The 12,417-nt window shown below is 37.9% G+C and overlaps 4 protein-coding genes across 4 annotated transcripts in view; all 4 read right to left on the bottom strand.

Annotated features, from left to right (window-relative positions):
* LOC104748512 (DNA topoisomerase 2-like) overlaps window positions 1–5,565 on the bottom strand; it is an 8,000-nt gene extending 2,435 nt beyond the window's left edge. Inside the window, exons 1-16 of the mRNA XM_010470140.2 lie at window positions 4,790–5,565; window positions 4,387–4,679; window positions 4,233–4,299; window positions 3,872–4,142; window positions 3,579–3,775; window positions 2,837–3,039; window positions 2,641–2,761; window positions 2,428–2,541; window positions 2,176–2,340; window positions 1,750–2,091; window positions 1,544–1,677; window positions 1,118–1,466; window positions 854–1,040; window positions 723–772; window positions 189–626; window positions 3–108 (exon numbers count right to left, since the gene is read on the bottom strand). Coding sequence (XP_010468442.1) covers window positions 3–108; window positions 189–626; window positions 723–772; window positions 854–1,040; window positions 1,118–1,466; window positions 1,544–1,677; window positions 1,750–2,091; window positions 2,176–2,340; window positions 2,428–2,541; window positions 2,641–2,761; window positions 2,837–3,039; window positions 3,579–3,775; window positions 3,872–4,142; window positions 4,233–4,299; window positions 4,387–4,679; window positions 4,790–5,356 — 3,604 coding nt within the window. The 5' untranslated portion in view covers window positions 5,357–5,565. The remainder of the gene's footprint in view (window positions 1–2; window positions 109–188; window positions 627–722; window positions 773–853; window positions 1,041–1,117; window positions 1,467–1,543; window positions 1,678–1,749; window positions 2,092–2,175; window positions 2,341–2,427; window positions 2,542–2,640; window positions 2,762–2,836; window positions 3,040–3,578; window positions 3,776–3,871; window positions 4,143–4,232; window positions 4,300–4,386; window positions 4,680–4,789) is intronic.
* LOC109129108 (transcription termination factor MTERF2, chloroplastic-like) lies at window positions 6,446–7,667 on the bottom strand. The gene is made up of 2 exons (XM_019236739.1): window positions 7,626–7,667; window positions 6,446–7,540 (listed from the first exon to the last, which is right to left on the bottom strand). The coding sequence occupies exons 1-2, from the start codon at window positions 7,665–7,667 to the stop codon at window positions 6,446–6,448; spliced, it is 1,137 nt and encodes a 378-aa protein (XP_019092284.1).
* LOC104746907 (peptidyl-prolyl cis-trans isomerase-like) lies at window positions 8,435–8,996 on the bottom strand. Its single transcript, XM_010468452.1, has one exon. It carries the CDS (start codon window positions 8,994–8,996, stop codon window positions 8,469–8,471), a length of 528 nt encoding a protein of 175 aa, XP_010466754.1. The 3' UTR covers window positions 8,435–8,468.
* LOC104748511 (ATP-dependent DNA helicase PIF1-like) lies at window positions 11,654–12,360 on the bottom strand. Its single transcript, XM_010470139.1, has 2 exons — window positions 12,342–12,360; window positions 11,654–12,228 (listed from the first exon to the last, which is right to left on the bottom strand). The coding sequence occupies exons 1-2, from the start codon at window positions 12,358–12,360 to the stop codon at window positions 11,654–11,656; spliced, it is 594 nt and encodes a 197-aa protein (XP_010468441.1).

Below are 12,417 nucleotides of genomic sequence, written 5' to 3'. Positions count from 1 at the left end.
CTTTGGCGCCTGTTTTTTAGCCTTTACTGGTGCTCCAGAACTGGCCCTGATTTTTTCCAGTGCTACCTTTCTCTCTATTTCGGCTTTAGCATCGGCCTTATCAAGTTTCTGCAATATGAGGAACAAGATATATCAGTGACAAATTAAATATTAAGCGTTATATAAGGGATAGCTTTGTGAGTCCTTACATCTAGTTCCTTGTCAAGAGAATCCAGGTCTCTGAGCCAGAGGGATTCTGGTGTGTGTTTTTTCAAGTCCTCAACTGTTTCAATCATTTTATCTCTGTCTGACAATAACTCCTGGACTTTCTCTATAGTCAACGATCCTATAGCCATTGCCAAGAGGTAGTCATACTCTGAGCCAGGTATATAAGTGTCTGCGGAATCTGCAGGATCCACTGAGCTTTCTTCAGATTCTTCAGCTGCATCAACTGCTCCAGCAACTGCATCTTCTACAGGCATTAACTTCTTAGGAAACGGTGTAAACCCTCTCTGTCTCAAGTCCTCAACAAGATCAGCTTTCTTTCTATTATTCACTATGATTTCTCCACTGACAACTCCAAGAATGAACTTCACTTTGTTTTCTAGTTTCAGCAGCTCAAGTTCCAGATTCTTCAGCATAGTATCCTGTATACATCAGAAGACAGTTAAGACAGTTTATGTTAGAACATTACCATGATGACTAAAACCTCTAAAGGACTGAATCGTAGTTCGTTTTCAAACCTTTCTCTTCTCATAGTATTCATGCCTGAGGTCAAAGAACTCTTCAAGGACTGCAACATAGGATGTAACATTAGTATGTCTTATAGAGGAGAAAAAAAAACAGAATGAAGACAAGTTGGATATCTTCTTACTTTGTTCTGGAGACGCATATTTCTTTATAACACCTTTTTTATCAAAGAGATGCATATTACTTGTAGAGATTGTAGTGGTGAGTTTGAATTTCTTAAGAAAGCCCTCTTGCCGAGCCTCCAGCATGTTCTCTTCACTCAATTTAAGGTCAAAACTCACAGATGAAGCGTCACTGTATGACCTGACGTCCTGCAGAAAAAAAGAACGACTCAGAAAGCGGCATAAAAAAATACTAGTTTAGTTTCTAATTAAAGCATGCATTCTACCTGGAGAAAGGGGGCACCATTATCTGTCTTTAATGACAGCAAGAATTGTTTATAATCATCAGTCCACCTTCTGATGGGCAGCTCCGTAATGCTAATAGTTGTGTCATCAACTTCCTCATATAGACCAGTGATTGTGTAGGTACAACCACCTTCCTTGGACGCAGTTTTCTCAATAGTTCCTTTAAAACCTCTATACCAAGGATCCATAGGAACCATACTTTCACCATTGAGTCGACGCCTTATGTTAGCAACAATCTCTCTAGGGTTGTAGTTCGGTATGAACGTGCTCCACCCAGTTCCAATGCCTTCAGAGCCATTGACAAGTACAGTTGGAATTATGGGCATGTACCTAACCAGGATTAACATATTAAGTTAACTAGTCTGAAAAGAGAAAAGAACAAACAATTAAGGAGGGGAAATAATTACCAAGTTGGCTCTATCTTTTGCCCATCTTCGTTCAAGTAATCAAGTAGGACATCATCATCCTTGGGAAACAAGATCCTTGTTGCAGGAGCGAGTTCAGTGAAAATGTATCTTGCACTAGCTGCATCTTTTCCACCCTACAATTGGGTACACTATGATGAGCACAAGCATAGATTAATGAGAACAGTTGGTCTATTAGCTATCCTTACCGAAGCTCGTGTACCAAATTGGCCATTTGGTTTAAGTAAGTTGATATTGTTGCTGCCCAAATAATCCTGTGCCATGCCTATGATAGTGCTGGAAAGACTCTGCTCGCCATGATGATAAGCTGAGTTCTCCGATACATAACCAACGAATTGGGCAACCTTAATTTCTTTAACTAAGTTTTTCTTGAATGCACAGAAAAGTATCTTTCTCTGACCGGGCTTGAGCCCATCAACCATTGAGGGAATTGACCGTTGAAGATCCGCCATGGAGAACAAGATCAGTTCTTTGTTCACGAAGTCACTGTATGTAACTTTCGGTTCTCTCTGATCAAGATGAGTGCCAGGCTGAATGGAATAGAGGAAATCAGAATAGGCAGATGTAATAAGCAGAAAACAGATATTTTAAAAGATAACTCAAATCCTCCATACCACATAGTTCGAAAGCCAATTTTTTCGGGCTTCAATCTTCTTTTTACTGAAAGCAAGTTCAATGGCTTCTCCATCTTGTTCATCCTCCCAAACAAAATCCTTTTTGTGAAGACTAAGATTACGAAAGTACTCTTTCCCCTCCACATTATCACTTGTACCCAACCCCTGGAAAGATATATGGACAATTAGTATGCAGTGAACTTGAGCACTTACAAAAAGTTCGTCTCGAAATAGTTATAACAGAAAGAAAACCTTGTAGTATTTGATAGTCCATCCGGTTGCATTACCCCGCAGACTTTCTTTCCAGTCTTCGTACTCAGGCATTGAGAAAAATGACAAAACTTTTTTAGTCTTCTTGTGCTTAGCCTGAGTATGATATGTTCAGGGCAGTTGTTAGCATTCTTTTATCTACTATATCAAGCGCTATAAAAATTTATGAAAGAAGGATAAAGTCTTTCTACTTACCTTCACAATGGGTGTTATAAACTCAACTATGAATGATGGAATTTTGAGTAACGACGGCCAGAAAGAGTGGATAAAATTGATTAGGAGGCCCTTTATATGGGAACCATCATGATCCTGAACAAGGTGGAGAGAGAGAGAGATTTCGTCAAGAAAACATATATATATATATAGAATACAGCACTGAGCGTAAAGATAAGAAGTAAACATCATATGGCCATATCTCAATGAGTTAACATTCTCGTACTTCATATGTTGCTTTAGCCCAAGAATTTTTTTTAAGTTCTCAATTTCCTTATTGTTTGTAATCTGAGTGGTGCTGGCTTCCCTAACATTCAATAGCTTTCCTCGAAGCGGAAACACACCATAATAGTCTTGACCCACTTCAGACCTACCCGCCATCTGACCATAACGAGTATTAGGAATGTTGTGATAAAATATGAAAGGTGGCAGAAACTATAGATCAGAACCACTTACAGCTAGACTTTTGGCTGAATCACCTTCAGTCAAAATCAACGTACAGTTTTTAGAGTTCTTCCCTCCAGCTTCGTTTGCATCCTCTAACTTCTCAACTACAACCCTCCCTGTTTTGGCTCCATCACTTTTCTTTAGGTCTTTGCTCTGCTTGAAATCGGCCCATGAAAGCAGATTCTCCACTACGCCAGATTTTTCCACTAAAACAAACATTACATAACAAAAAAAGGATTCATCACTCTTCTAAAAATCAGTTACATCACTTACCCAAAAAAGACAGATCAAGCACACCATACCTTTCTTCAGAAGATCTTTTGAAAGCTCACATTTGGATCCGAAACTGCTCTGTCGAAGAGTCAGAGTTTCTTTTGTTTGGGAATNCTACCCGCCATCTGACCATAACGAGTATTAGGAATGTTGTGATAAAATATGAAAGGTGGCAGAAACTATAGATCAGAACCACTTACAGCTAGACTTTTGGCTGAATCACCTTCAGTCAAAATCAACGTACAGTTTTTAGAGTTCTTCCCTCCAGCTTCGTTTGCATCCTCTAACTTCTCAACTACAACCCTCCCTGTTTTGGCTCCATCACTTTTCTTTAGGTCTTTGCTCTGCTTGAAATCGGCCCATGAAAGCAGATTCTCCACTACGCCAGATTTTTCCACTAAAACAAACATTACATAACAAAAAAAGGATTCATCACTCTTCTAAAAATCAGTTACATCACTTACCCAAAAAAGACAGATCAAGCACACCATACCTTTCTTCAGAATATCTTTTGAAAGCTCACATTTTGATCCGAAACTGCTCTGTCGAAGAGTCAGAGTTTCTTTTGTTTGGGAATCAAAAGCAGGATTGTCAATAAGTGCATTGACAAACACCCACAGATGGTTCTTCACATTATGGGACTTAACGTTAGCGGTTTTACTCTTTTTGTTTACAATACCCACAATATAGTTTGTGATCTGACTCGTCACATAATCAACATGAGTACCACCCTTGATCGTTGCTATAGAGTTGACGAAGCTGACCTGATAGCAGCAGAAAACGTTGTTAAGGCTTTACTCAATTCTTCATATGAAAAAAAGGTAATACTAATACACAGCAAAATGTATACACACCTGCTGAAACTGTCCATCACTTAAGCTAACACAAATTTCCCATCTGTCATTAACTTTCTCAGTCATCCTAATCACAGAAAACACCAAAGATCAAAGATACATTCCAAGAAACACAATTGTTATAACTGAGCAATAGCAAATCACGGGAACAAACCTTGGGAGAGGCTCAGTCCTTGATTTGTTAGCCGCATTTAGGTACAAATCCACATAGTCAGTGAATGACTTGACTGGTATTCGTTTGCCATTCAGCTCAACTTTGACAGACTTCCCCAAACATCCAGCAATATCAAACACTCGCTTACTCATTAAAGCAACCACATCGCTCTCCAACTCAGTCATGTTAAACTTCGTCAAATCTGGTTTGAATGTAACCTTCGTCCAGTTCTCACTCTTCTTGCACTTGGTTATAACTGGTTCTGACTTCTTCCCCATGTTGTTCTCAAAGACCTAAATCATAAACTCAACAAATCAATTACGCCAGAGATATGAAACAACAACCAGTAAAACTTCAGTTCCTAAACGAATCAACAACACAGAAGCAAGACACGAATCAATACCTGCTTATACTTCTTGAGTCTCTTCCCGTCAGCAGTCTCTATGACGAACTCAGTAGAGAAGATATTAGTAAGCTTAGCACCATAACCGTTCCTTCCACCAGTGGTCTTCTTCACATTATCATCGTAGTTACTACTCGTCAACAAATGACCAAAGATCATCTCAGGCACATAGATACCTTCTTCCTGATGAATCTCCACAGGAACTCCGTCTCCAGTGTTACAAACACTAATCAGATTCTCCTCAACATCGATCACAACTTGCACAGAATCCATCGACGGATCTCTCTGTTTGTTATCAGCGGCGTTCACGAGAATCTCATCAAAGATCTTATACAATCCAGGAACGTAGGTAACGGGACGATGAACCATCTCTTCGTTCTCATACACCCAAAGCGATTGGGTGTGTTTCTCAATCGATCCGATGTAGGTATCAGGACGGAGAAGGATGTGTTCCAGCTGAGATTTCTTCTGATACATTTCCTCGATCGTCTTCCCGGCGGCGGCGGCGGCTCGAGGTTTCGCGACATTTGCGTTGCTGCTGGATTCAAGCGGGAGCTTGGTAGCCATGGTAGCGAGTTTCTGAGGGAGAAACTTGAGAGTAGATCCTCAGATCTAGAAGCGGAAGAGAGGCGATTGAAGAGAAAACAGATCTAGAAATTAGGGTTTTCGCGAAAGTAGAGAGGAGAGTGTTGTGTATCGTTTTTGTTTTTTTGAAATTGGGAATTTGAGTGAGAGATATAATGAATTGAAGAGAGAGATAGAGAGAGAGAGAGAGAGAGAGAGAGAGAGAGAGAGAGAGAGAGAGAGANCGGGACGATGAACCATCTCTTCGTTCTCATACACCCAAAGCGATTGGGTGTGTTTCTCAATCGATCCGATGTAGGTATCAGGACGGAGAAGGATGTGTTCCAGCTGAGATTTCTTCNGTATTGGGGGGAGAGATCTGACGGCTGGAGTTAACCTAAGCCTATCTGACGGCTAGATTTAACCTAAGACCATGTGCAATGGCGTGCACTTGAGCCGTCTCTCGTTTTTTTTTTGTTTTAAAATAAATCAAAAATGCTTAATTCAGAAGAAACGTCTCTTAATTTGGGACGTTTTTTCGTCCGTCTACTTGAACACGTGGAAGGTGGTGATTGGGAGAAGACTTTTGATATCCTCAGGCTTTGCGTTTCGTCTCTGAAACTGATCAAGCTCCTCTTGTGGGAAAACTTCAGATTGCAGAGATGGAGAGATCTTGTGCCACCAGCGAACGAGTTAGCCGCCGTTGCATTGGGTAACGATTGACCCACGGTGCAGAGAGCCCAATTTTCCAACCCTGTTCTGATTAAATCGATTCTAGGTCGACTAGACGGCGGAGCTAGTCTCGCCGGTCAAAAAGTTCGAATCGGAGGGTGGGTTAAAACCGGAAGAGAGCAAGGGAAAGGGGCTTTTGCTTTCCTTGCGGTGAACGATGGATCTTGTCCAGCGAATCTTCAGGTTATGGTTGATTCGTCTCTTTATGATCTCTCTAAGTTGGTAGCGACGGGAACTTGTGTTACTGTTGATGGAGTTTTGAAGCTTCCTCCGGTGGTTGATGATTCAGCTTAGCGTTGAGAAGGTGATTGATGGAGGATAAGTATCCGCTTCCTTAGACTAAGTTGACTCTCGAGTTTCTCAGAGATATGCTTGCCTCTGTGTGTGTGTGTAGATGGGTAGATTCCCTGATAGTTTTTCCCCCTTTCCTCTTGGCTTGTTTGTTTTATAGGTGTCTTCTTTGTATTGTACAGGTAACTGCTTATCATCATGCTTCACCACGTACCTGTTTAAGAAAGCTTGATCGGTACATGCCAAAACAGAAGCCATTGGAGGGAGTTCACTTCCAAGTGATCCTTTAGACATGAGAGCTTTCACAACGTTGCACCTAGGTACAATCCTTTTCTCCATGCTGTAACCAAGTACCTGAGGGAACAAAGTCATGTCCTTTAGTGGCCAATTCATCTTCTTTACCACAAACTCAGTCTTCTTCTTCACCATCTCTGCAGAATAACCAATGCACTGAGGAAAGCACTTGACCATCATCACATACTCATCTCTGCTGAATCCTAAGCCTATAAATGTTTCCAAGGAGTTCAATATCTGCTGCTCTGAAGCACGTAAGCATAGTGGATTCTTCTTGAACACTAACAAGACCTCATCTTCGCACAGACCACACTTCTTTAAGGTATCAAATGTCTGAAATATCCTATTCTCTGAGTATCCAAGAAAGGCAGGACACTTCTTGAAAAGTTGCCATATATCGCTAACAGTTAAGCCAAACCTTTTATAGACATTGAAGTGTTCTTCTAGTCTTTTCTCGCTCAATCCGTAAACAATGCATAAAGCTTCCACAAACTTTGGGATGGTGGGATCAAAACCCATCCCAACAACCTTCTTGAGTGATTCTTCAAACTTTTCTTTTCCACAGCAGACATGGTGATTAGAGATGAGCAATGAGAATAACAACCTTTGAGGCACACCCAATTCTCTCAAAACCAAAATATTTCTGATCTTATTCTCCTGCTTACTACCCTGTGGCAAAGAATGACACAACTTTTCAAACTTGGAACTCTTGTCCGCTTCTATAATCTCTTTGACGATATCATAGTATCTTCTGATACTTTTGCCCCCTTTCATTCCCAAGATTTTAGGAACTTTTGAAACAATCTCAGTGAGCTCAGAGCTTGAAGCTCCTCTTGACTGCAAAAACTTAAGCTTAGGAGCAAGTGTTTTCTTCTCTTACGGTAAGACCAAGAAGCCCGTTTGATGCAATTGTGTTTTTTTTTATTACTGATGTATAGCTAATTACAGCAGTTACTTGCAAGTTCTGCTCAACCAACATTACTTGAGTTGCATTCATGCTTAATCAGTTAATATGTTACTTGAGTTGCAGTCATCCTTAGGCAACAAGTGCAAAAAACAGAATTTGAATTTGGGGGACCAAAAACCATGGGACACCAATGCTCCTACTAGAAATAAGAAACTTTCAAAGTAATAATATTAAATTTGGGGGACCAAAAACCATGGGACACCAATGCCCATGGTCTAAGCCTCTCAATGTCACTTTTCATTTGAGATCTTTCTTATTGGGTCTGATTGGTAACGTAGTCAAAGCTGTACAGAAAAGCTGTAAGCTGAAGCTGTAAGCTGTTATGGAATAGTGCAAAGCTGTAAGGAAAAGCTGTACGTAAAAGCTGTACAAAAAAGATGAGAGTAAAGTTTTTAATAGAGTTTTTGGTAAAGTTTTTGTGATTGGTAAAAAATCAAAGCGGTACCACTTGTAATACTTTGTGTGTGTTTACGGACCGACGTACTATTTCCCCCTCGGAACTATCATATCTTGCCAGTTCTCCCCATCGATCTTTGATATCTTACCAGTTCTCCTTCGGACTTATATATTCGGTCTATATCCCCCCGAATCCATACTTCTATGCTTGATTCCCCATTGAACTTTAACTTATCCGTCTATTTTTCCATCGTTTTGGTTTTAATGGTTTACTGTTCAAACAAACCCAACAATCAGACCTTATTAACCAAATGAAACCAAATTAAATCAAATTAAACCAAATTAAACCGAATTACAACCCGATTACAAAATTAAACCTAACTAACCCTAAAAATCAAAAAATCCCCAAATCGATTTTTTCCCCTTCTATGAGATCTATGAGATCTGACCGCAGTCGGCGATCATCACGGGCAGTGAACAGGTGCGGATAGAATCTCCGACCTCCTTCCCAATGCTCTTGATCACATCCAATCCATCAACAACTTGGCCAAACACGACGTGCGCCGTATCAAGGTAGCCAAACGTACTGTCCATGCAAATCATGAACTGAGATTCGTTGGTGTCCATACCACGGTTAGCCATGGCGAGGGTACCTGGACTTGTTAGCCTATTGATGAAGTTCTCATCCTCGAAAAATCTTTCCTCATAGATTGATTCCCCTCCGGTTCCGTCACCAGCAGTGATATCTCCTCCACAGAACATTTGATCGGGGATCAGATTGTGGATGATTGATCCCTTGTAGTGGAGTGGCTTACCAAGCTTCCCCATGCCTTTCTCCCCAGTACAGAGGGCTCGGAAGTTCTCCGCCGTTCGAGGGGTCGTGTGGGCGAATAACTCCATCACGATCCGACCAAACGGTTTGCCGGCCACGGTCATATCAAAGAATACTCTAGGGTTAGCCATTTTCAAAGATGGGTCAGGGGTTTCTACGTTGAGGGGCTCATCCTTAACTTGTTCAAGGCCACCACCAGCGGGAGGATGAACATTAACGTTTAATCCTCCACCACCGTCACTAGACTGAGGATGAACCTGAGATACATTAACGTTTATTCCGCTACCCTCTCCACCAGCCAGTGGTACGTTTCCGGCAACTGGTTTAACGTTAATTGTAAACCCACCACCAGCCGGAACGTGAATTGTAAAAGTCATTTCCATCTCCGACTCCGGATATATGGATCTCAGAGAAATTAGAGAGAGATGAATTGCGCTTGTGAATAAAAGAGGTGTGTATCTAATCTATAGAGAGATTCATCGTCGAATTTAGGTTTATAAATTATTAAAAACCTCAGATCATAGGATTATTCCGGATTACACCAGACCGGATATTTTTAGATTTGTAGAATATGCTGGTGATATAACAATTTTGGTGCTCTATCTTTTTTTGGGACATATACTACATTTATTTGAAAACTACACCTTTTTAATTGAACAATGAAAATGGACAAAATATCCTTTTATCTATTAAGCATTATTTAAATAACTTAATTAAAACTCGTAATTAATTTATTTAATAACTAAAAAATATAGTTACTGTATTTAAAGTAATAATTATCTAAAATTTCGAAGAAATACAAATATTAAAAATAATATTTTCTATTTTTAAGATTTAAATATAAATATTAGAAATATTAAATATTCTAAATATTAAAAATCATTTTGTCCAATACATAAGATACATTTTAATTACTTGAAACATTTAGTACAGATTTCAAATTTCTTAGTAAGTGAAGTGAGGTATGTATTCAAATTAATCCATTTTTTTGTGGTTATGTGGCATGCTCATTATTATTCTAAAATTTCTTTTGTTTTAACTATCTTTTTGGTCAAACACTTCTATTTGAATACCCCTTATTATTCTTATTTTATTAAGACCAATTGCAAACACACATAACATATTTTTAGTTTAATATGTAAAAGTTAGTATCAATTAGTTCAACTTTTTTTTCTACCGAATTTAATAATCTCTAACACTAGTTTTCTTCTATCTTCTCTAATCTTTGCTGATTTTTCTTCTTTACTCATATATGTATAAGTTCTCATGTTTGTTAACATTTTTTTATTGAAATTTTATAAATAAAATTAAGTTTTTGTCAGTTTTTAAAGCAAAAACAAAATTTGGGCATTAATTTCTGATTTTCTTTAAGCATCAAATATTCTAAGACCGGCACTGATCATAGTCACAGAAAACAGACTGATACATTTATTGATAATCCACCACCGGGTAGAAAATCGATGGTAAAACTACCGGCCACCAATGGTGGGATTTCTCCGCCGTTAATTTAGAAACATGGAAAGGTTTTTTATTTTTCTGAGCAAGAAAAAAAAAATATCAAAACTAAATATTTCTCATTTTATCTCTTAACTCATTTTTATTAGGCTTTTGACTAGACCCAATATTAAAATAACTAGGATGGATCTTTCTAGAATTTTGATGATAGCATGGTACAGGAAAAAATATATAACATATGCTGTTAAATGTAAGTAAACAGATCATATTGAACAAAAAAAGAAAAATTGTAAGTTTATTTATAAATAAAAAAAAACTGCTAGTAAATATGTCATTTTTTATTTTACTTTGTTTCTTTAGATTGTTTGACATTTCTATGTATCTTTTACACAATTACTTGTAAATAACATTTTGGTATAGCTTATGATAAAATTCAAATTTTTGTCTAAAGTGATCAATTTAGTAGCATCTTCGACCAAAGTTGATATATTTGTAAAGTGTTTGTATTTGTTATATATAGCAAAAATAACTTTTCGTATAAATATATACTAGGTAGTAACCCGTGCTATAGCACGGGCCAAAATGTTTATTATGACTTGAAATTATTAATACAATTCATTAAATACAGTCCGCAGTGGTGCGGTTTAAAGATAATAGAAAGAAAACCGCTGCCTTCCAACTGCGGACCATTTTTATGTACAAATAAACTTGGTCCTTTCAGGCCTGCTGGCAGGCCTGTTTTTGGGACGGTCTAAACCGCTGACGGATTTGGCGGCCCTGACCGCAGTCACCATTCAGATCCTAAGATTGACATAGACACCTTTCCGTTCTTATATAATTAAATCTGGCCTCTAACCTCCACTCGAAGGTATCTAATAAACAACTTTCTTCATTTTCCTGTAGTAGCAGTAGTATATGTAGTCTTAATATTATGTTATTATAAATGTATAAATATTTTTTTTAAATTGTAAATTTTTAAGCTTGGAAAATTAGATTAAACCAAATTTATAACAAATATAACGAATGTGCCTATTTTACTGAATAAATAATAAAATATAATAGTAGGATTTCAAAGATAAAACGTATGTGTGAATCACATTAAGTAAACGAAACTAAATATGTCTATAAGAATGATAAAAAGTATTTTGTGGATTACATAAAAAAATAAGGATTTAGAAATTTATTATAATGTGAAATTAAATAGGAAACCCTGCAAAAAAAATATATATATATATATATGATCAAATAATTAAATGGAAGAAAAAATCAATTTAATTGAAAAAATGGAAACAAAGTAAAAACAGAGTCTTACGAAGTTATGCATTTTTGTGGATCAAATATTTTGGAAAACCTCTTTGAAGACGACATTCCTTGTTTTCTTTTCGGGTTTTCCTTTTGGGTCAGTAATGAGGATTTTCAATCCTGATTTACTGCTTACACGGGACATGGCTACATATAGCTGGCCATGAGAGAAAACAGGTCTGGGCAAGTATAAACCAACATTTGAGAGAGACTGACCTTGACTTTTGTTGATAGTCATTGCAAAAGCAACGTTAATCGGGAATTGTCTACGTCTCATTTTGAAAGGCAAACGGGAATCTGATGGTATTAATACCATCCTTGGTAAAAGAACAATTTTACCGACTCTCGTACCTGTGATGATTCTTGCTTGTATAACATGATCTGCCATTTGTGTAATCTGTAGTCTTGTTCCATTCATTAGACCTCCATGAGCATCAATATTGCGTAACAACATGACTGGACAACCAATTTTCAAACGAAGAGCATGGTTTGGCACTCCTGAAATCCTAACTGAGTTTAGGAAATCAGGGCTATATGCAGGATTGTCTTTATTCCTTGTATCTTGTGGATCAATACTATCTGAACTTAAGTAAACCCTTTCCTCACCTGTAACAAAATCAACAATAGAAACAAAACTATAAATAATTGAATAGACCAAATCAAGAAGTCTCATATAGTATATAATATATATACAATTTGTTGATTAAACTTTTACTAACCTTCTAAAATGGATATCATGTGGTCGTTTATAGTGTTGACATCATCATTTGTAGGACACAAAATAGCTCTGCTTTG

The sequence above is a fragment of the Camelina sativa genome, chromosome 15, assembly GCF_000633955.1.
Source record: "Camelina sativa cultivar DH55 chromosome 15, Cs, whole genome shotgun sequence".
In the NCBI taxonomy this organism is placed as follows: domain Eukaryota; kingdom Viridiplantae; phylum Streptophyta; class Magnoliopsida; order Brassicales; family Brassicaceae; genus Camelina; species Camelina sativa.
The sequence above is the reverse complement of the archived record's forward strand: the minus strand, read 5'-3'. Positions and strand labels throughout refer to the sequence as shown.